General features: G+C 52.6%; 2 protein-coding genes and 1 non-coding gene across 3 annotated transcripts; 2 read left to right on the forward strand and 1 right to left on the reverse strand.

Moving 5' to 3' along the window:
• Positions 1 to 1,974: 1,974 nt before the first annotated feature.
• Positions 1,975 to 4,687, reverse strand: PPM1N (protein phosphatase, Mg2+/Mn2+ dependent 1N (putative)). Its single transcript, XM_065898291.1, has 5 exons — positions 3,773 to 4,687; positions 3,052 to 3,169; positions 2,864 to 2,969; positions 2,719 to 2,779; positions 1,975 to 2,043 (listed from the first exon to the last, which is right to left on the reverse strand). Exons 1-5 carry the CDS (start codon positions 4,685 to 4,687, stop codon positions 1,975 to 1,977), a joined length of 1,269 nt encoding a protein of 422 aa, XP_065754363.1.
• A 1,125-nt stretch (positions 4,688 to 5,812) lies between these two features.
• RTN2 (reticulon 2) lies at positions 5,813 to 14,027 on the forward strand. Its single transcript, XM_065899753.1, has 10 exons — positions 5,813 to 6,047; positions 7,712 to 7,756; positions 7,879 to 8,349; positions 8,455 to 8,715; positions 10,931 to 11,138; positions 11,510 to 11,648; positions 11,795 to 11,864; positions 11,991 to 12,037; positions 13,198 to 13,256; positions 13,529 to 14,027. The coding sequence occupies exons 1-10, from the start codon at positions 6,014 to 6,016 to the stop codon at positions 13,608 to 13,610; spliced, it is 1,416 nt and encodes a 471-aa protein (XP_065755825.1). The 5' UTR covers positions 5,813 to 6,013; the 3' UTR covers positions 13,611 to 14,027.
• Positions 14,028 to 17,207: 3,180 nt separating this feature from the next.
• Positions 17,208 to 17,294, forward strand: TRNASTOP-UCA (transfer RNA opal suppressor (anticodon UCA)). The gene has a single exon. It is a non-coding gene; the product is annotated as a tRNA-Sec (tRNA).
• Positions 17,295 to 20,683: the final 3,389 nt, after the last annotated feature.

A 20,683-nucleotide genomic window follows, 5' to 3' on the forward strand; every position in this document is an offset into this window, starting at 1 on the left:
GGGCCCAGCTGACTAGGTGAGGGAATCAAGATTCCCAGGCTTTATTTTTCCAAGAGGAATCTGCTGCTGGGTGCTGTCCTGATCTCCTTCACCTCATTCTTCTAGGCCATGCTCTGACATTAATTCTTCTCTGAAGAATGGAGTAATCCTCTCCCCTTATCCACCCCACTCTGGGAAACCTTGAACCCTGATCTATGGTAGGTTATAATTGTTTTTCTGTGTGTCTCCTCAGACTGAGTTCTTTGGGGACAGAGGTAGACTTAATCAATTTCTGAGCCTTACTAACCCAGCCAGGCCCAGAACAGCAGCTCAACACACATTTACATTTATCCAACTGCATGAAAACCCCAATTCTGTGTGACCATGGGCAAGTCCTTTCTCCTCTCTGGGTCTCAGCTTTCCCATCTGTGAAATGGGAGGGGTGGTGCTTCTGTGTGCCACCTACACTATAGTCAGCAAACTTTTTCTATAAATGTCCAAATGGTAAATACTTTAGGCATATTAAACATAGGGCCTCTTTTGCATATTTTTTTACAGCCCTTTAAAAATGTAAAAACCATTCTTAGCTCAAGTGCTGTACAAAAGAGGTAGCAAGACCCCTGCACTAGAGAAACTCTTGCATATGTACACAGGAGCCTGATCAAGGATCTTTACGGCAGCAGTGACGTAAGGGCAAGAAATTGGAAACAACCTAAATACCCATCAAGAGGATGACGGATGGTGAAACCATTGCACATCTCTTGTTTGAAGTGCTGAGTAGCAGCTAAAAAGAGTGAGGTGTGTGAGTGGCATGAAAGAAGTTTCCAACACATTATTGAGTAAAAGGAAATAAATTGCCAAATGATACATAGGGTATGAAAAAAATCAAGGAGACACCTAAGGTACCATATACATGTGTGTACATGCCCAATAAAAGGTCTTGAAAAATCCACTCCAAACTCACTGCAGGGGTTACCAGTAGGACACAGAATGGGATCGTGGAGAGTCTGATGGTCATAATCTCAAGCCTCATCTTGAAAATGCTGAGTTCAGTCCTGCCTCTAGGCTTTCACACTGGCTGTTCCTTCTGCCTTGGGACCCTCTTCCCTGGGGTTTTGGCATGGCTGGCGAGTTCTCTGTTAGGTTCCTGCTCAGTTGTCCCCTCCTCAGAGGTCTTCACTGACCCCCGTCTAAAGCAACCATCCCCAGGTGGTGGCAGTGGGTGAGGGATGGAGAGAGACTTCATTGTATACCGTTTTGTGCCCTTTGAATTTCAAACCAAGTGAACTTCCACCCATTCAAAAAATAACAATGTAAAACACCCAGCATAGCTCCCCTAAGACATTTTCTTATCACGTCCCCCAGCTTCATTTTCCTTGAGACACTTGTCAGTGTCTGAGATGACCTTATTTATGGGTTCCCTTGTTTGCTGTCCCCCCCCCACTCCACCCCACACACTAGGAGTTTCTGGGGGCAGGAACCTCAGTGGGTCTGCCAGGTTGATGGCCTGAGCAGGGCCTTGCACATAGCAGATGCCCCATACGTATTTGCCAAATGACTGGGCAAATCATGTGTGCGGGATTTTTTCCACAAGAAAAATGTATTTTGAATTATGTAATTAAAATTTAATTGTAAAAACTTTCCCCTACCTCCCCTCCAAACAGATGAAAATAGGAAGGGAAGAGAAGGTTATTGAACTGGGTGATTTTCAGGGTCCATTCAGCTCGAAATATTTCAAAGACATTTGGTTTTGGGGTTTTGAGGTTTGGGGTTTTTTTGAGTTTTTTTTTTGGGTCTAGCTGGTGGGTGGAATTTCCCCTCTCTCATAAGACTGTCTTATGAGAGGGAAGTAGGAGAAAGGGAAATAAACATTCTGGGGTTCCTCCATTGGTTTCTCTTCCTTCCGCTAGTCTGCATAGCAGGGGAAGGGGAGTTTTCTTCCTTAATTCCATTGAGGCCCCAGCTGGGCAGAGGGTCCCTAAAGGATGACAGCTGTCAGGCCTCCAAGTCCAAGGCAGAGCTTGAATGGGTGCCAGTGGGCTTCTCAGCCCCATTCTGTCCCATCTGTAACACAAAATGTGGAAGATGGTGAATAGGAACCCCTTCTTGCCCCTCAGCATTTACTCCCCTGTATTCTGGAAGCACCACTCCTATTTTTCCTTTGAGGAACCAGCATTCCCTATCTCTCATTTCCTCAGTTTGGGGTGGAGTGGACCCCAAGGCCAAGCGCTAGAGGATGGGCCTGTGACCCCAGCCCGGCCAATCAGAGACACAGAGACTGGTCAGGCACATGACCCAGTGTGGCCAATGAGAACCAGCTCTGGAAGCACGGCTGCAACTACTGGGAAACTGGCATGCTCTCCCCACTGGGGATGTTAGGCTTCTGGGATGGAGCAGCAACTCTCTGCTACCTCATGTGGAGACCCTGCCTGGGAATGAAGCCAACTCAGAGAAAGGAAAACTAAGACAGTTCCTGATGACATCATCTGACAACTGGAGGCAGTCATGCCTTAAGTCCCTGTACTCTTCAATTACATGCTTCTGCATCACCACCACCCGCTCCCCCCCCCCACCAACCATCATGCCTAGCACAGGACCAGGTGTGAGAATTTATTACTATATCAGGTAAGTTCCTGTCCCCTCTGGCCTCAGTTTCCCCATCACTTAAAGAGGTGGCATGGGGGGGGGTGCTGAATTACATGCTTCTAAGAGAAACATTCAAGAACGCAGGGTCCTTACCACCCAGCGCTCTCCTGAGGCCTGGCAGAACTGAGAGTAAGCGTCAGCGATGACTGTGGCCCTGGAGAGCAAAGGAAGGCCTTCAGGAGGGGACCCTCCTCCTACCACCCATCCTCCCATTCCACCCCACCCCACCCCAACTCACTTGCAGTGGAGCCCTCCCCCAGGAGGTAAATCCGGGATGTCCTCAGAGGCCAGAGTCCTGAAAACTGTGTTCAAGCTGGGGGGCTCCTGGCCAAAGGCACACAGCTCTGAAAAGGAGGCAAGGATTGTGAGAGTTAGTTACCCTGCTTGCTGACCACCCCTTCCGCCGGGCTCCTGGCACCTGCTCACCTGCAACCCTGCGTCCCAGGGCTGCATCCAGCACTAGCTCCTTCCTGATGGCCTCCTCACAAGGCCTGGGGGCCCCCGGGAAGCAGACCAGGATGCAGGTCATGTTGTCCAGGCTTCCCTGGAGAAGGCAGAGAAAAGAGAGCCTGGTGGAACACGGTTGAATGCCCCAGCACAGGGCTCCATGCCCTAGGAAACAGAGTTTCCCAACACTCCCCCTTGCTCTAGTGCCCCCTTCCCAATCTGGTTATGCCCATATCTCTAAAGTCCCTCCCTTCTGTCAGTCTAAACCAGGCCTCTCACAAGGACCAATTCCTTAGACCACGCCCTCTCACTGTCCTAGCACCACCCTATTAAACAGAGCCACTTCCCTTTTCCAAAGCTCCTCCCACTCTGCTGTTGAGCTGTTCTTCCTTCTGCCGCTAGTCACACCTCAGGACCCATCTTTAGGTCTAAGGGCTGTCCCATTCCAAAAGCCACGCCCTTTCTCGTAAATCCCTCCCACTTATCTATCGAGAACTACAACTCTTCCGTATTGTCTCAAGGCTTCCCTCAGTCTCCGCTCCCTGCACATTTTGGCCCTGCCCCGTTCCAGCAGGCCCCGTCCCCTATTTGGAGTCCCACCTCTCCTTTTCTAGTTTTACTCTCGCCTCTGCATCAAAGCTCCTCCCCACTAAATCCCTTAGGTTCTTCCCTCTAAGATCTCAAGCCCCGCCCCCAGGACCTTGCAAAGACACGTGTCCAACAGCTGCGCGCAGAGAAGCTGTGGGGCCAAGCCCAAGCAGAGGCGAGACGCTACCAGTCCCGCCAGGGCAGGGCCAGACATCGCGTCCCACACGCCATCAGAGGCCAGGAGCATGAATTCGTCCTCTGCTCGGCGTGCCAGGGCGGTCACTTCAGGCTCCGCGGAAACGAGCTGCAGTTCAGGGGGCCTTCCCGGAGCCTCTTTGTAGGCAAAGTCTCCCAGTGCTCGGGACACTGCCAGAGAGCCCTCGAGGCGCCGGCGGCTGATGGTGCCGCCCGCGTCATGGATGCGGTCGCGTTCCCGGGGATGGAGGGGCCGATGGTCTTCGGTGATGAAGGCCACGGCGCCGGCGCGACTCAGCACCGCGCGGGAGTCACCGCAGTGCGCCAGGTACAGAAAGTGCGGGGAAACCAGCAACGCCAAGGCGGTAGAGCCTCCCGGCTCGCCGCGGGGCCAGAGCGCGCGCAGGCGTGCGTCTGCGCTCAGAAAGGCGCGGCGCAGTGCTTCGCACACGCCCTCGGGCTCGCCGGGCGCTGGGCCCAGCGCCTCGAGCACATAGCCCGGCAGGTGGCGCGCACCGAAGAGGGCGGCTCTCGTCCCACCGTGGCCGTCGAGGATCGCGAAGAAAGCCCAGCCCGGGCCCAGCCCGGGTAGCTCAAGCCAAGCGCAATGCGCGTCCTCCATGTGTGCGCGCCACCCTTGCACTGCGCTCGCCCCGAAGCTCAAGCCCCAAGACGCCGCCGCACCCCCGTGCGGCCGCTGGGCGCATCGCGGCGCGTCCAGGAGGGACTGAGGCCCGTCGGGAGAGCTGCGCCTCTCCTCTGCCTCCTCCACCCTCTCTTGCTTGCGAGCTGGCCAGAGGAGACGTTCCAGCAGGCGGGCAAGGGCCGCCATCCTTCAGCCTGGGGATCAGGAAAGCTCCACCCTCTGCACCTGCTAACAGCCCCGCCACCCCGCCCCCGTCACCTCCACTAATCCTCTGCACTGTGAAATTTTAAACCACCTAAATCTCCTTCCTATGCCCTTGACTTGCACTCAAGTCGAATCACTAGAAGGGATTGAACTCTTCGTCCTCCTCTCTTCCGCATTTTCAAAGTGAGGGTTGGGGTTTGGGTCAGGGAAAAAGGATAATAGTACCAAACTAGCATTTACCATGAGCTACACACTGTTATACATCATCATCTCCAATTTACCGAAGAGGAAACTGAGTCACAGAAGTAAACAGTGTTACAAGGAAACAATCTCTAGAATCCGTTTTCTCAACACAACACTCGGCTTCGGCTGCCCAGCCCGACTCTGTTCAATCGCTGCCCACATCAGTGGTCCCATCCGGGTTTCAAAAGCTTTAAATGCTTAATTTTGTTACTTCGACCCCTCCCCTCTCCTCGCCTCACTCCAGGTTCAGCTCACCTTCTGGGCAGCACCACCACCCTTGATTGTTCTGCCCTATTCCCTCTAGGCCACGCCTCTGGCTCCTCAGTCTCGGACTGACCCCACCCAACTCTGAACAATTCTAAATTGGCTTAAACCTCCCCAAGTCTGAGTTCCTCCCCTTGTCTCAAAACTTTCCGAGTAGTTTCTCCCCGCCCCCTTTCCCACTCCCATTGAGAATCTAGGCTTATACCTCTACCTCTCAGCGGTAAAATCTTTATACCCTCCCCTCAATGCCACCTCTAGCTCCACCCCAACCCACTCTGAGGTCCACGCCCCCATCCTCTCTCCGCCTAGGCTCCTTCATCATTTCCCGGAGCCCCTCACGCTACCCTCGGTCCCGCTTCTCTCCCCCTAAAGGCCCCGCCCTCTTCTGTCTAGACCCCGCCCTTCAGACCGCCTTCCAGGCCTTCTCGACGGGTAACCTACGGTCCTAGCCCCGCCCCTCTATTAGGAAGGCCACGCCCACCTCCATCCTCCCGGGTGTTTCCCCTCCCCCTCGCCCTCCCTCATGTTCCGCCCCCCGTTCTCTGGCCCCGCCCCCGGGCCCCGCGCTGCAGTCGCCCCACAGCGGCCCCGCCCGCCACCGCTGAGCCGAACCGAGGGCGGCGGCGGCGGCGGCGGCGGCGGCGGCGGCGGCGGCGGCTGCTGGAGCGGCCCGGGAGGAGGAGGCAGCGAGGATGGCGGCGGCAGCGTCCTGGGCGCGGCGGAGATGAGCGCTCGCGGCCCCAGGCCCAGGGCGGCGTGGCCGGAGTGGGCGGGGGTCCCGATGCAGGCCCGAGGGGGGCCATGGGGCAGGTCCTGCCGGTCTTCGCCCACTGCAGTGAGTAGGGGGAGGCTCAGGCCTGGTGTGGGGCCCAGAGGCCCGGGTGGGCTCCTCCCCGGTTTCCCCTCCGACCTGGGCCGCGGGAGAGCGGAGATGGGGAGGAAGCGAAGGAGACAAAGGAAGCTTTCCCTCCCCACCGTGTTCTAGCGGCGATGGGGGCGACTTGACCCGGACAACCTGAGTGAGACTGGGCAGAGGCTGGGGGCCACTGAGATAGCCGACGGGGGGCGCTCTGGGCCCTTGAATGTGCCGCGGGGCTCCGCCCGGGGATGAGGAAGCTCTCCGGGAGCTGTCCCCTCGCCCTGGTGCTGGCCACAGCCAGCGGTGAGGGGATTTGAATAGAGGGGTAGAGCCACGATGGAGAAGAGGGTCTGACTCCCCCCTTCCCCCGCATCATCCATCTTCGCATCCCACCTCCGTTTTCTCCCCAGACTCAGAGGCAGCCCCGACCTCGCCCGAATTGTACAATCCCCTGTCCCCGGGATACAGCCATCCCTGGGTTGGGACTAGGACTCCTGGGTCCTTAGGTTTTACCACCAGGTCTCTGATTCCTGGCCTCCTATTCCCTAGCTGAAGAAACGAGGTGGGGGCGGGGGGGCATCTGATTTCAATCTCCAAACGGTACTGAGCATCTCCTGTAGGCAAAGCCCCAAGCTAACTCTGAGAGGCTGAATTCCATAATTGAAAACGCCTTGCCTGAGCCTTATGATTTCTGAGCCCAGGACTCTAACAGTCCTTGTCTAACATGCTCTGTCTCACACCCCTATGGTTCTGACAGCTGGAGATTGAAACGCCGACCTCGCCACTTGCATGTCTTGGGAGTCAACCTGCCAAAATTCTGAGAATTTGTTATTTCAACATTTTAGAGTATCATCCCAACATTCTAATATCTTGTCCTTACCTGGGCTTACAAAGGAAGGCCCTACGTGATCTCCCCACCCCCACCCCACCCCGCCTTTCCTCTCTGCCCTCATCTCCCTTCCACCTCCCCATCAGTCACCCTTTTCCAGTCCCATCTGCACACTTCTCAGTTCCTCAGATATGCAAAGCTTAGTGCTTGCTTCAGGGCCTTTGCACTGGCTTTTCCCTCTGCCTGGAAGACTCTTCCCTAGATATCCACATGGTTTCCTCACATCATTCAGGTTTCTGTTCAAATGGCATCCGGGAAGTCTTCCTCACCAACCTGTCTGAAATAGCACCCCCTTACTTTCTCTTCCCTTACCTTAATTTTTCTCCACACACTTAGCACCCAACATCATAAGTTTAATTGTTACTGTCTATCTCCCCTATAGAGTGTAAGCTCTATGAGACTAGACATTTTGTCTGTTTTGTTCACAGTTGTATCCTCAGGATCTAAAACAGTGCCTGGCATGTATTAAACACTCAATTAATGGTTGTTGAAAGAATTAATTAATTGAAGCCTCCTAAAATCCCTAATTTAAAGACACTAAGATCGAGATTCCTGGATTTGAACTTCTAAGACTGAGCTTCAGACAGCAGGGATACTAAGGTTTTACAGTCTGTGTACAGAATGTTCTAGAGGTCCTGTAATTAAAACTCTAAGATTCCTTAATTCAGACAGGTTTCCAGGACTAGCACACTACTTCTGTAACTCGGGCAATCTAAGCTTCTAAGAGTCTTTGATTCTTTCCCTCTTGCAGAAGAAGCTCCGTCTACAGCTTCCTCTACCCCTGACTCCACAGAAGGTAAGCAGAGAGGGAGGGTGTGAGAGTGGGACTTGAAGGGGCTCACAGCTGGGTAAAGGGGTTAAGGGGAGTGGGCTAGGGTCTTGGTCAGAGGAGTTCATGCCCTCCTTTGCTCATGGCAGGAGGGAACGACGACTCGGATTTTCGGGAGCTGCATACAGCCCGGGAATTCTCAGAGGAAGACGAGGAGGAGACCACATCGCAGGACTGGGGCACTCCCCGGGAGCTGACCTTCTCCTACATCGCCTTCGATGGCGTGCTGGGCTCTGGGGCCCGCAGGGATTCAGCTGCTCGCCGCCCACGGCCCCAGGGCCGCTCAGTCTCGGAGCCGCGAGAGCCGCCCCCGCAACCTGGCCTGGGCGACAGCTTGGAGAGCATCCCCAGCCTGAGCCAATCCCCGGAGCCGGGGCGCCGTGGTCACCCCGATTCTGCCCCTCCAGCTGAGCGCCCCCTGGAGGACCTGGGGCTCCAACTGGACCAAGTGGGCTGGGCGGCCCGGGGAGCAGGGTCCGGGGAGGACTCTGCCACCAGTAGCTCCACCCCACTGGATGACGAAGAGCCCGACGGATCAGAGGTTGGAGAGGCTGGGAAAGGTGAGATGTCCCAGGTGCTGGGACCAAAGCCACCAGGGGTGGGTGGTCTCTCCTTAGGGCACCTCCATGGTGAAAGCTCACAGCCTTCTCTCTCTAACGCACCAGAACTGGACCTACAACTCGGACTCGCTCAGTCCTCGCCGCCTGAAGTCTTGACGCCACAGCCCAGCCCTGGCTCTGGGATCCCTCAGGCCCGTACCCCATCTCCACATCGATCTCGGGATTCGAACTCTTGGCCAGATGAGCCCTCGCTGGACAAGAAGGAGGAGGAAGAGCCGTGGGGAGGGCTGGAGCGGGAGCCAATCACGGGGCAGTGCCTCCATAGCACGGACCAATCAGAATTCACATTGGAACCACACTTTCTAGGTAAAGTGCATGAGGGAACGTGCTCCTTTGGACTACAGCGAGGGTGGAGGATTGATTTTTAAAGGGACCATCCTCTGGAAGGAACAGAGGAGAATGGAGAAGCGAGGAGGTATTGCTACTGGCAAGACATTGTAAACTCCACCCTTTAAAAAAATTTTCCCGTTACCTGAGATTGCTATTGGCTCTTTTTAAATGGTTCCCCCTCCCACTTGAGAAGTTAGCCCTCCCACCTGAGAAGTTGGAAGAAGCATTAGGATTGGCTAATTGCTAAAAAATAATCCCTCTTTTGGAGTGCTCCCCCTAGAGGCTAATTTTGGACAGGCCAAATCCCTGAAAAAATAATGCTCTTTTCTGAATGTGGCCACCGGGCAAGTAAAAGTAAACTCCGTGCGTTTTAAAAACTCTCCTCTTCCCTGACCACATGAATTGGCCAATTGTAAATAGACCCCGCGTTACTTTAAATAGTATGCTCAGCCTCCACGAACGGTTCCTATAGGTAGGTTATAGACATCACTGCTTTTGGCTGTTTACAAAGAGAGCCACCCCGTTTTGGAATTGTTCCCACCTCAATGGAGAGTCATTGGCTGGGTACAAAGGGGCCCCTCCCCCTTACTCCCTCCCTCCGGGTTCCACTGAAGTGGGCAAAATCCCTGAGAAGCAGCAGTGTCTGTAGCCTCTCACTCGGAGCCGAGATGGGGAGTAAAGGTGGGCTTTCGGGGCGGGTTGGGACGCGGGCGCTGGGGGACCGTGGAAAGGGACCCAGATTCACTTTTATCGCCCTCAAATCTGGGGGATGTTTCCTCTTGGTCCCAGATTCCCCAGAGCGGCAGGCTGGGGCTGAGGGGCTGCGGGGGTGTCTAGGGAGGGCGTGGAGGGAGTATGGGGTCCCCTCTCTCTCGAGCCGGAGCTTTGGGGCCCAAGAGCAGCGAGGCCCCCTCCCCCAGCTTCAGGCCCAGGCGGTGCTGTCACTCAGTAGCTGGACAGGCCAGCACAGCTGCCTGAGAGGCACCCTCCCCCCATCGTGCCTAAACTTAGACCCCGCCTCAGGCGACCCGGCCCCTCCCCCACCACTGGCTCAGGCTTTGGGGACCCTGCAGGGGAGGGGTTGAGGGGAGGTCTACCCTCGTTAGAGGTAGATGGGAGGATGTGCATAGGGAAGATACAGAAGTGAGGAGAGTCAGACTCTGAGGGGGACTGGTTGGGATGGGTCAGTTTGATTGGAGTTAAGGGTGGGAGGATGGAGACTGTCTGGAAATAGATGGCAGGGTACTGGGCTCTCAGTTCGGGGCTCAAAGCAGAGCCGATTATAGGGACGGCTGTTAAAAGTTAAGATGAGTGAGATGAAACGTTGAGGTCCAGGACAGAGGCTGGGCTTGGGAGGTGAGTTTAGGATCTCTGAAAGGGGTCAGAAGTTTGAGTTAGGGCCTAAGAAGGAGGATGATGTTATTAATACATTTAGGACTTCGATGTATGTGTTGGTAGGGGTATCAAGGAGACGTGACTTTACACCTGTCAGGGTGCAAAAAATAAAAAGAACAATAACACCCATTGCTGGGCAGGATGCTGGGAAAAGATCACTTGCGTGTTGCTCATAGAAATAAGGATTGTTACACTCTTGCTAGTAAGCAATCTGATAATATTTATGACATTCAAAAATACATACTTAGTCCACCCAGCGATTCGACCCCTGGCACTCTATCTCAGAAATATAACCTCCCGGAGGTAAGAATATCTGCAGGAGACTGGTGCTTGTAGTACTGTCAGGGAAGAGGATGGGGGAGGAAACAAAGTAAACGACCCAGCAATAGCTGCATGGTTGAACAAAATGAATGATGGTGTAGCCACACCATGGAATATCGTGTAGCCCTTAAAAAGAATGAATTAATAGCTATTCCCGTTGACTAGGAGGGAATTCTAGGAGGAAAATAGAGTGAGATATGCATGATGCAGAAGATTGATTTTTCACCCAAAATTGTGTTCACGCATTATCTATGGGCAGGAGTAAGCTTGAGGGGACTTGCTAGACAGTTAACTTGGGTTTTCCAGGAGGCAAGCATGCAATAAAAGAAGCTAAATAAAAATCCGGAAATTGGGTTAAGGCTCTGACAGTATGTCGAGAGGTGATGTTTCAGCCCCGAGACAGGAAATAGGAGGTCAGGAGGTCAGCCAGGCCAGCTCCAAACCCCAGCCTGATTGCCGCCCCCTCCCTCCACAGTGGCAGACCTGCTGTACTGGAAGGACACGAGGACGTCAGGAGTGGTCTTCACAGGCCTCATGGTCTCCCTGCTCAGCCTCCTGCGTTTTAGCATCGTGTCCGTGGCGGCCCACGTGGCCCTGTTGCTGCTCTGTGGCACCACCTCTCTCAGGGTTTACCGAAAAGTGCTGCAGGCCGCGCACCGGGGAGACGGCGCCAACCCCTTCCAGTGAGAGCCCGCAGCCTGGCCCCCAACCCTGACCTCCGTCCGGACCTCGGCACTGACACTAAGTCATGACCCATGACCTCAGATCAGGCGCTGACTTCTCACCCTGGCCCTGACCCATCCTGTTCCTGTCCCTGACTCCAACCTGACCCTGGCATTAAACCAGACTCTGACCCTTGACTTCCAGCCGTAACCTCAGACCCTAACCCCTTACCCTTAATCCTTGATCCCGTCTCCTGACCCTGACCTCCACCCTAGCATGCTACACCTGGCCTTACTCCCCAACCCTCACTTCTTGCCCTTGACTCAGCCACGCCTCTCAGCCTGGGTCCCATCCACCCACTGAGTGGCCTCACACACCTCTGTTCTCTCAGGGCCTACCTGGATGTGGACCTGACCCTGACTCGGGAGCAGACAGAACGTATGTCCCAACAGATTGCCTCCTGTGTGGTCTCTGCGGCCATGCAGCTGCGGCATTTCTTTCTGGTAGAAGACTTCGTGGATTCCCTCAAGGTGCCCCGAAGCCCCACACTCCCTCCTGGGTCCCAACATTCAACTCCCTGCCCCTGGGGGGAGGAGGGGAGAAGGGCCATTGCTGGGGAAGTTCCCAGCCCAGGGTGCACCCCATAGACTCTGCTGACCCCGACCCTCACCTTCAGCTGGCCCTTCTCTTCTACATCTTGACCTTCGTGGGTGCCGTCTTCAATGGTTTGACTCTTCTCATTCTGGGTGAGCTGGGAAAGCTGTGAGGGGCGGCGCGGGGAGGTGGGTTGCTGGGGTCTGCTGGAGGACAGGGCTCTGAATGGAGCTGTTAATCTCCCTGGAGAGCCCTGACCCCCATCTCTGTGCCCGCAGGAGTGATCGGTTTATTCACAGTCCCTCTGCTGTACCGGCAGCACCAGGTAAGTGCGACAGGCCCTCAGTTGGCAGTACCCTGGCCAAACAACCCCCCCACACACACACAGCTGGGGTCCGTGACAGATGTCCCAGCCAGAGACAGGAGGACAAGCTGGTGTTCCCACCCCTGACAGAATCAGGCTCTGACCGACACATGCTAGGCACAGGTGGTCTGCCTGCTGCCCCTCCTCCATGCAGCTAGAGTCTACCTAATTTGTTTCCACAGCCAGAGACAGGCATTTCGATAGGTGGCCTGTGACAGAGCCAGGATCTGACACATTCCAACCCAAGGCAGGTAGACTAACTAATGCTTCTCCCCAACAATGATCCAAGGTCTGCCTTGACACGTCCTACCTCCAGAGAGGCAGCCTGACTGGTGTCTTCTCTCCCTGACATAGCACGAGGCTGAACAGCACTCTTTCTAGCCAGAAACAGGCAGACAGATGAATGCCTTCTCCTGATACCCCGATACCCTGTCTCCCCTGATACCACCAGAGACTGACAAACACATATTCCACTTGCAGACAGACAGACAGACTGACGCCGTCTATCCCTACACATAGTCTGGGTCTGACTGACACTCATCCCAGCCCAGAACACTGACAGAACCAGGGCCAACTGACATATATCCTATCCAGAGACAGGCAGATGGACCAACATTCCATTTTTGACATTCTCCGGCACAGCTGAGAGCCAAACGATACACGTTCCTGCCAGGGAGATAGCCCTAACTCCCTCACATGCCGGAATCACTGAGGCTCACAAAGTCAGTTAACACTGAATTAAACTAATATTTAAATCAATCCACTCAGGGACGCGACAACCAACACTAACACCCTCTATTCTTACGCTGCCCCTAAACACACACACACACACACAACTCACTCAAAGATTAACAGTAGTTCCCAGGACGCAAAGCCACTGGCAGATTCTTGTGTGTCTACCTGACATCACTTCCCACACAGAGTGTGGTCCAATTGACTTGACACTTCACCTTGGACTTCTGATTTCCAAGGGTATTTTATCAGGTTTAGAGTTGATGGTGGAGTGGTGGGCCACTCCTCCCAACTCCTGATCTAGGGGTGGGGGAGGAAGCAGCTTTCTTAATGAAAAAGGGAGAAGAACCCCCTCCAATCTCTCCTTTCACCCCTTCTTGTCTCCCCAGGCCCAGATTGACCAGTATGTGGGATTGGTGACGAATCAGTTGAGCCACATCAAAGCTAAGTAAGGGCATGTGGTAGAGACGGATGGGCTGGGGAATGAGAAAACTCGGGAATGCTCCTCCGCGCCCCCACCCCCAATATTCCCTGTCCCTAAATCTCCTGGGGCTGAGTGCCTGCTTTCCTTAAAAGGTGAGAGCCAGTTCCATCTCAGGCCAGTAGGTGGAGGGCAGGGGCTGGCTTGGGCACTCAGTTCCTCCATCGAGTTTTTAGTTCCTAGATACTACTTATCCTGTCGCTTGCCCCACTCCTTGACTCCACCTGTTTCTCCCTCAGGATCCGAGCTAAGTTCCCAGGGACCGGAGCCCTTGCCTCGGCAGCAGCCGCAGTCTCCGGATCCAAAGCCAAAGCCGAATGAAAGGGGTGCCTCTGCCTGCGGGACGCCTGCCCCCACCCCCTGTAGCCCTCTGCCCTCCTCCATTTCCCTTCCATCCCCACCCTCTCCCTGCCTCATCCCAAGCCATTTCCCAGTGGGTGTCAGGATCGCTCACACCAGGGAGTTTGCGCAAATTGCCTGAGTGGCCAGGACTACGTTTCCCAAGAGGCTCTGCTCTAGGAGTCTTGGAAAGGCGAGGCACCTTGGCCACGGGGCCTGCTGGGACTTGTAGTTGCCTAGATAGGGCACACGCCCTGCACTTCCGGGACCCCACCGCTGGAGGCGCCGTGAGGGGGTGGTGTCTCCTGGATGCCACTGGCCCCAACGCTGGGGCTTTGCATGGGGCCCAGGGGAGGCCTGAGCTTGGATTTACACTGTAATAAAGACTTCTGTGGAAAACCCAAGGCCTCCTGTGCTTCCAGCCCCGTCCAGTTTACACCTTCCTGTACTGAAAAGCAGGTAAGTGATACTCAAGGAGGAACCTTCCCCATCTCTGCGGAGGAAGAAACTTCCCCTCTGCCATCTGAGAGTTGGCTGATCCCAGGGCTAGCCAAACCTTGACAGCCACTTTCCATTCCTGTGCTCAAGGCAGACATCGCGAGTCGATCCCCACACTCTCCCTGCTGGGCAACCATTTCACCTGAGTCCCAGAACCATGTATCCAACTGCCTAATGGAAGACTCCCCCCTCAAACATATCTAAACCTCTTCCTTGTCCTATCTGATTTCCCACTCAGGGGCATCCCCTCCTGCCCAGCCAGAGACCCAGGTATGGCCCTGGACTCCTATTCCCTCACCCCCCACATCTAGTCAGTCAGCAAGCCATGTCTTTTCTCTCTCTCCAACCTCTCCACCCGTTTCTCTCCATTCCAACTGCCTTGGGAATAAGCACAGGGCCTCGTGGCCTCTTTGGGCCTCAGTTTCCAAAACTAAACTGGGGGAGGAGGAGGCAGGAGACTGGAGTCTAAAGACCCACAGACCTGGATTGAACCATCTTCACTTTTTGGCTGCGTAACCCTGAGCAAGTGAACTCACCTCTTGAAGGCTCATTTCCTCAAATAGAAAATTGTCGCCATAAACTACCTACATGTAAAGCCCTTGTTACAGGGCCTGGCATAGAATAAATGTCCAGTAAACAGAAGCTGCATTGTTAGCTATGGCATTGTTTCCCAAACCTCAGTCAGCCCTCAGGACCTTGATGATCTTTATATCACCTGTTCTGCTATTTGCCTAATTTTTTCTTTAAATTGGTTTATTAAAAAAGTAAAACAAATGTCTTTTAAAAGGAAATGTTACTCCACCACCAAGGAAGTCAGTATCGCTTGCCAGAAATAGAAGATAACAGTTAAACACGAAACTACTACCATTCAAAATGTTTGGGGGCTTGCCTGGTGGCGCAGATGGTTGAGAGTCCGCCTGCCGATGCAGGGGACACGGGTTCGTGCCCCGATCCGCGAAGATCCCACATGCCGCAGAGTGGCTGGGCCCACTGAGCCTGCGCGTCCAGAACCTGTGCTCCGGAACGGGAGAGATCACAACAGTGAGAGGCCCGCGTACCGCAAAATAAAAAAAAAAAATTATAAAAAAAAGAAATGTTTGTGCATCGCCTAAAATCTTGCCTCTTGTGATGCATGTCACATTTTAGGAGATAGATAATGATGTTACAGGAGTAGTAGTTACAGCCTCGGGTTTTGTATACAGGGGTTGCCTAGCAGCAGCTAGCTAACTGAAAGAAACAGGACTTAGGGGGGCTTCTCTTAAATCTGAATTTGCCAAGCAGGGGTAGTGTTTTAAACTTCCAAATAAAAGAGCAACATTTACTAAAGATACTTTTATTCATACTTTCCATAAGACAAAGTGTCCATTTGTCCGTCTCAAAGAAAGGAGGAAGATGGACTGGTTGCGATTATGGGTTCAGGAATGGCTAAAGCCCCCAAGCCCATCCTTGGTACCCCCACTGGAGGCAAGAAACAGGTTGGAGATGGAAACAACCTTTATTGAGTGACTGCCAGTTGCCTGGTGCCATGTCAGGCTTCTATAGCCAGCTGCTCGTTATGATTCCCCCTAGTTGCACTAGTCTTGTTTTCCAGATGGGGAAACTGAGGCTCAGAAAAGGATAGTGATAATATTCTTGCATTCATCCTACAAACATTTAGTGAGCATCTGGCAAGTGCTCAAGCACTCTTTGGGTACCAGGGATATAGAAATGAACCAAAGTGGTTAGGACTCCGTGCTCTCACCGCCTAGGGCCTGGGTTCAGTTCCTGGCTAGGGAACTAGGATCACATCAGCTTCGCGGCGTGGCCAAATAAACAAAGAAACAAAATCCACCGAAACAAAGTCCACGGTTTCATGGAGCTGATATTCTAGCGGGAGCAGCCAGACAATAAGCAAACAGAAGTAGAATATGGCAGGTGGTGATCAGGGTGATGGAGAAAAGTCCAGAAGGGGAAGGGGATAGAGTGACAGCGCTTGCTATTTTAGATTGGGTGCTCAGGGAAGGCTTCATTAAGTAGTGATATTTAAGCAGAGGCCAGAGTGAAGAGAGGCAGTGAGTCATGGGAACATGCGGAGGAAAGGAGATTCAGTCAGGGGGATCAACAAACGCAATGGCCCTGAGAAGGGAGCATGCCTGATGGGTGCAGCAAGAGATCTGTGAGCCAGAAACCGAGTATATGAGGAGAGAGGAGTAGGAGATCGGGTCCGAGGAGTGCAAAGGTCTAATCATCAGGTTTGTAAGGCTGTGATGAGAGCTTTGACTTTTACTCTGAGACGGGAGCCATTGGGAAGGTTTCATGTCGGGGAATGATATTGTCAAAGGATCACTGACTTGGATTTTAAAAGGATCACTTTTTTTGTAATAATATAATTACAATGGCACAAGTTCTGTTCTCCCAAGTGGATGGGCTGTGTGGATAGGGTAGGGTACTATCCGTTTCTACGCCTCACTTTCCTCGTCCATAAAATGCAGATGCAAAAACTGATGATCTCTAGTGCCTAAGCTCAATGGGGACAGAAATTCTGTCATCCCCAGAACCTAGGACTGCGTCTGGGACTCTAGGTGCTCACTGAACATGTGAAAAAACGTAGGGCTCTGTAGATCGCTGAAGTTCCACAAAAGAACAGCAGGTGTCGCCCCAGCCCTATAGCCGCCAGCTCGGAGCCTCCGGGGCTGGGCTAAATCAGACTCTAGCAGGAACCCACCCACTCGAATTCGGATTTTTCAGGAAAGGGGCCTCTGAATGCCGAATTATGAATCTTTTCTCTTAAAAAATGGACTTCTTACTTGGAAAAAAGGGGCTTCTGGCCCTTTAACAGCCAGAAGGGAGGGCTCCAGGTCCCCTGGCGCCGTTTCCCAGAATGCGCGGCGCAATGCAAATGAGACAGTTTCTAAAGCGACAATGATTCAACTCATGAGGCAAACTCAACATTTTGGAAGGATATGCACCGTAATGAATAGCTTGGGAGAATTTATGTATATTGAAGTCAACAGTCTCACACTCTCCGAAACTACATCACCATAGGTTAAAAGAGTGGAAATTTATGGGCTTTATATAGCTGTGTGGGAAGGACAATTAATCGCCCGGATGATCCTCAGTGGTCTGGGGTGCAGGCTTCAAACCTGTAGCTGTCTAGCGACAGAGTGGTTCAATTCCACCTTTCGGGCGTCGTGTTTCCTTCTCTCCTACGAGCTCTCTGTTATAGAGTGGGAATTGACCCGGGGAACGTTGTTTCACTTCTGCGCTCGGCGATGCGTTTCTCTTTTTCCGCGAATAACAAAGAACTCCAAAAGATTAAGAAAAATTCGTCTACACTCTCTGTTCTAGGATATTTAGTTTGAGAGTGATCCTGGATTCCTCCCCTTCATTTGCTTACTCAGTTATTCATTTACTCACTCATGTACTTAATCACGCATGCACTTACTAAGCAAATATTTATTCATTTGATCATTCATTCATTCATTCACTCATTCAACAAGTATCTGCGGGGTGGTTGCTCTATGCCCGGCTCTGCACTGAGCGGTCCTGGGGACACACTGGTGACGACAAAACCCTGACCCTGACTTCATGGTGCTCCCAGTCAAGTGGAGGAGACAAACTTTAAACACTAATCAATTACCCATTTAATTAACAACTACAAAAGTGATAAGTACGGGGAAGGCAGGCACAGAACCTATGAGGACATCTTACAAGGAGACCTGAGTTCAGGTAGGGTGTCAGGGTAATAGCTGAATATACACCTGAAGGATGAGAGAGTGGATTAGCCAGCAGAGAGGGGGAATATTCCAGGCGGGGAAACAGGGTGGTCCCAATAACAGCGATAAAGATGGTGATAACTGCATTTTACTCTGCGCTCAGCGCTGGCGTGTACTAGCTCACTGATTCCCCTCAGCCCCATTCTGCAGCTGAGGAAACTGAGGTTCAGAAAGATGAAGTCTCTTGTCCAAGGTCACCCAGCTTTGGGAAGCCTCCAGCCCCAGGGCTCTCAGACCTCTGGCCAATGCTATTTACCACTGCCCTGTGTTGTCTTTCCCAAATCAGCTACTCACCACGTCCTGTCTGTTCTGCCTCCTCAAAGTCTTTTGAATCCTTCCCCTCCTCTCTCTCCCACAGCCCTGGTCCTATTCCAGGCTCCCCCTCACATCTCAGTGTCCTCACCCTAGCCTCATCTCTGATCTTCTGCCTTATCCTTGCCCCTTTCCTCTCCCAGCTACCCTCAATCTGGCAGCTAGAGGAGTCTTCCTAAAGCACAAACCTGTCCCTGACCATCTTATACTCAAAACCTGCCAGAGCTCCCCAGCACCCTCAAGAGAAGATCTAAACTCTTAGACTGGAATTTCAGCCTGCAGAATCTGCTCCCTGGTAACCTTTCTCTTCACACCTTTTGTTCTAGCGCCTGTGAACCTCTAGCTCCCTCAATGTATCAAGCCCTCTCCCCACTCACAGCTGTTTGCACTCACTATTTCATTAGACTCAGCCTTTTTCTATTCCCTTCTATGCTGTCTATTTATCCTCTAAGGTTCAGCTTAGCTATCCTCTCCTCCAGGAAGTCTTTCCTGACTCCCAGGTCAGGTTAGGTGCCTCCACTGGGCCCCTCAAGTCCCATGGACTCCCCCAACCCTGTCCAATTTAGCTCATCCCTGACTATGAACAGGTCTGTGTCCCCCACTGGACTGTGAACCTTAGGAGGGGGGAGCCTGGGGCTGTCTCAGTCTCTGCAGTATCCCCAACCCTGCCCAGCACAGGGCTGGGTACACGATAAATGCTTAGCAAATTTTGTGAATTAACTAAGAAATTAAGTAATTCCATCCTGACAGATTCCCCTGCTTAGTCATTTACTAAGACACCTGACCTCTGGACCAGTACTTCCATTCCCAGAGTGCTTGCTGCTATGCAAATGAGAGCAGGTTTGGCTCTTGCAATGGGGATGGCTCAGCTGTATCTTTGGACAAAGTGGCAGTGGTTTTGGTTTAGTCAATCTTGGTTTGTCCCCAGTATGTTCCAAACCCAGAAGAAGTGATCATGTGAAAAAGCAAAAGCCAACTGATCTTCATGGTAAAAGTGATCCAAGTTTTGTGACTCATATAACCCTGAGGAGTTGCCACATGCCTGAGTGGTCTTCAGCAGCATGAACCTTTTCTACCTCTAACTTTTGCTCAGACAATTCCCAGAACATTACAGGGTCAAGTACAATAAGTTCCCTACATATGAACCTTCAAGTTGTGAGTTTTCAAAGATGTGAACATTCATTTGCACGCCTAATCATGTAAGTTAGTTCATGTGCAATGATACACGAAGGTTGCAGCAGCCGTTCAGAATGCAATCCAGTGCTACCATGTCATCTATGACGAGAAAAACAGAGAGACTACCTAGACATCACTGGATGACTAGCAAAAAAAGCTACTACCCAGACGTCACTGGTTCGTTTTTTCAAGAGGGTAGATAGAATTGAAGCCAGCAAGAAACCAGAACCTGTGCCATCAACGTCAGGCGTGAGTGACATTGCAGCTTGCCCTCCATCTCTTATTGTTGACGATCCTTCAGCTCTACCATCTCCCACCTCCTCTCCCTCCTCCAGTCAGTAACTCTTCTTGCCTCTTCACTCCATGCCGGCCCCTGTATGCCAGCTGTTGTACTGGACTACTGTACTTTCCAAGGTACTGGACTGGAAAATTTTAAATGTTTTATTTTTCGTGTTTATGTATTATTTGTGTGAAAAGTATTATAAACCTATTACACTGCAGTACTATGTAGCCGATTGTGTTAGCTGGGTACCTAGGCTAACTCTGTTGGGCTTATCAACAAATTGGACTTAACGAACGCCCCCTCGGAACAGAACTTGTTTGTATGTGGGGGGCTCACTGTATAAATTCTTCCCTCAGCAGGAAACTTCCCTGACCTTTAGCATTCTGGTATCAGACACCTCATGGCTTATATTCTGCCTCATTACTTCTTCAAGGAGGAGGTACAGCCTGTGTGTGTGGGAAGTCCTCCTGACGGTCTAGCCTCCCTCCATCCTGCTGTTGGCTGATTCACTAGTAAGAGTTCCAGCGTGTGTGTGTGCGTGTGCAGTCCCATAGCAATCTAACCTCACTCCTTCGTGCTGAAAGGAAGGCAGGCGATGGGTGTCAGGAGCAAGCAGACCCTGAAGCTTGGTGGATGCACTTTTAAGAGCTTTTTATTGGCGACAGTGCAGAACCACGAAGGGGAGGGTAGCGGCCCAGTGCCAGCCAGCCCCAGCCCCCCCAGGGGTCAGGTGCAAAATACAAAAAGAGAATCACAAATACAGCATGGGGTGGGGGTAGTTGGATATTCAATAAATTGTGGTCTGCAGCGGCAGGCCCTGCTCACAGCTTCACACACACCCAGAATCCTCAAAGATACAGATTACAAAAATCTATAACCCCACAGGCTTACTCACAAAAATAAAATCTCAGGTCCCCAACGAACCCGGAGTCGGAAGACCGCTGGAGGATCAGGGACAGTCAGATGGAAACGGTCAAGTAAAAACAGGCAGAGAAAAGACAGAGGGGAAGGGACACTCGGGAAAGAGACAG

This window comes from Phocoena phocoena, chromosome 20 (genome assembly GCF_963924675.1).
Source record: "Phocoena phocoena chromosome 20, mPhoPho1.1, whole genome shotgun sequence".
Classification (NCBI taxonomy): Eukaryota; Metazoa; Chordata; class Mammalia; order Artiodactyla; family Phocoenidae; genus Phocoena; species Phocoena phocoena.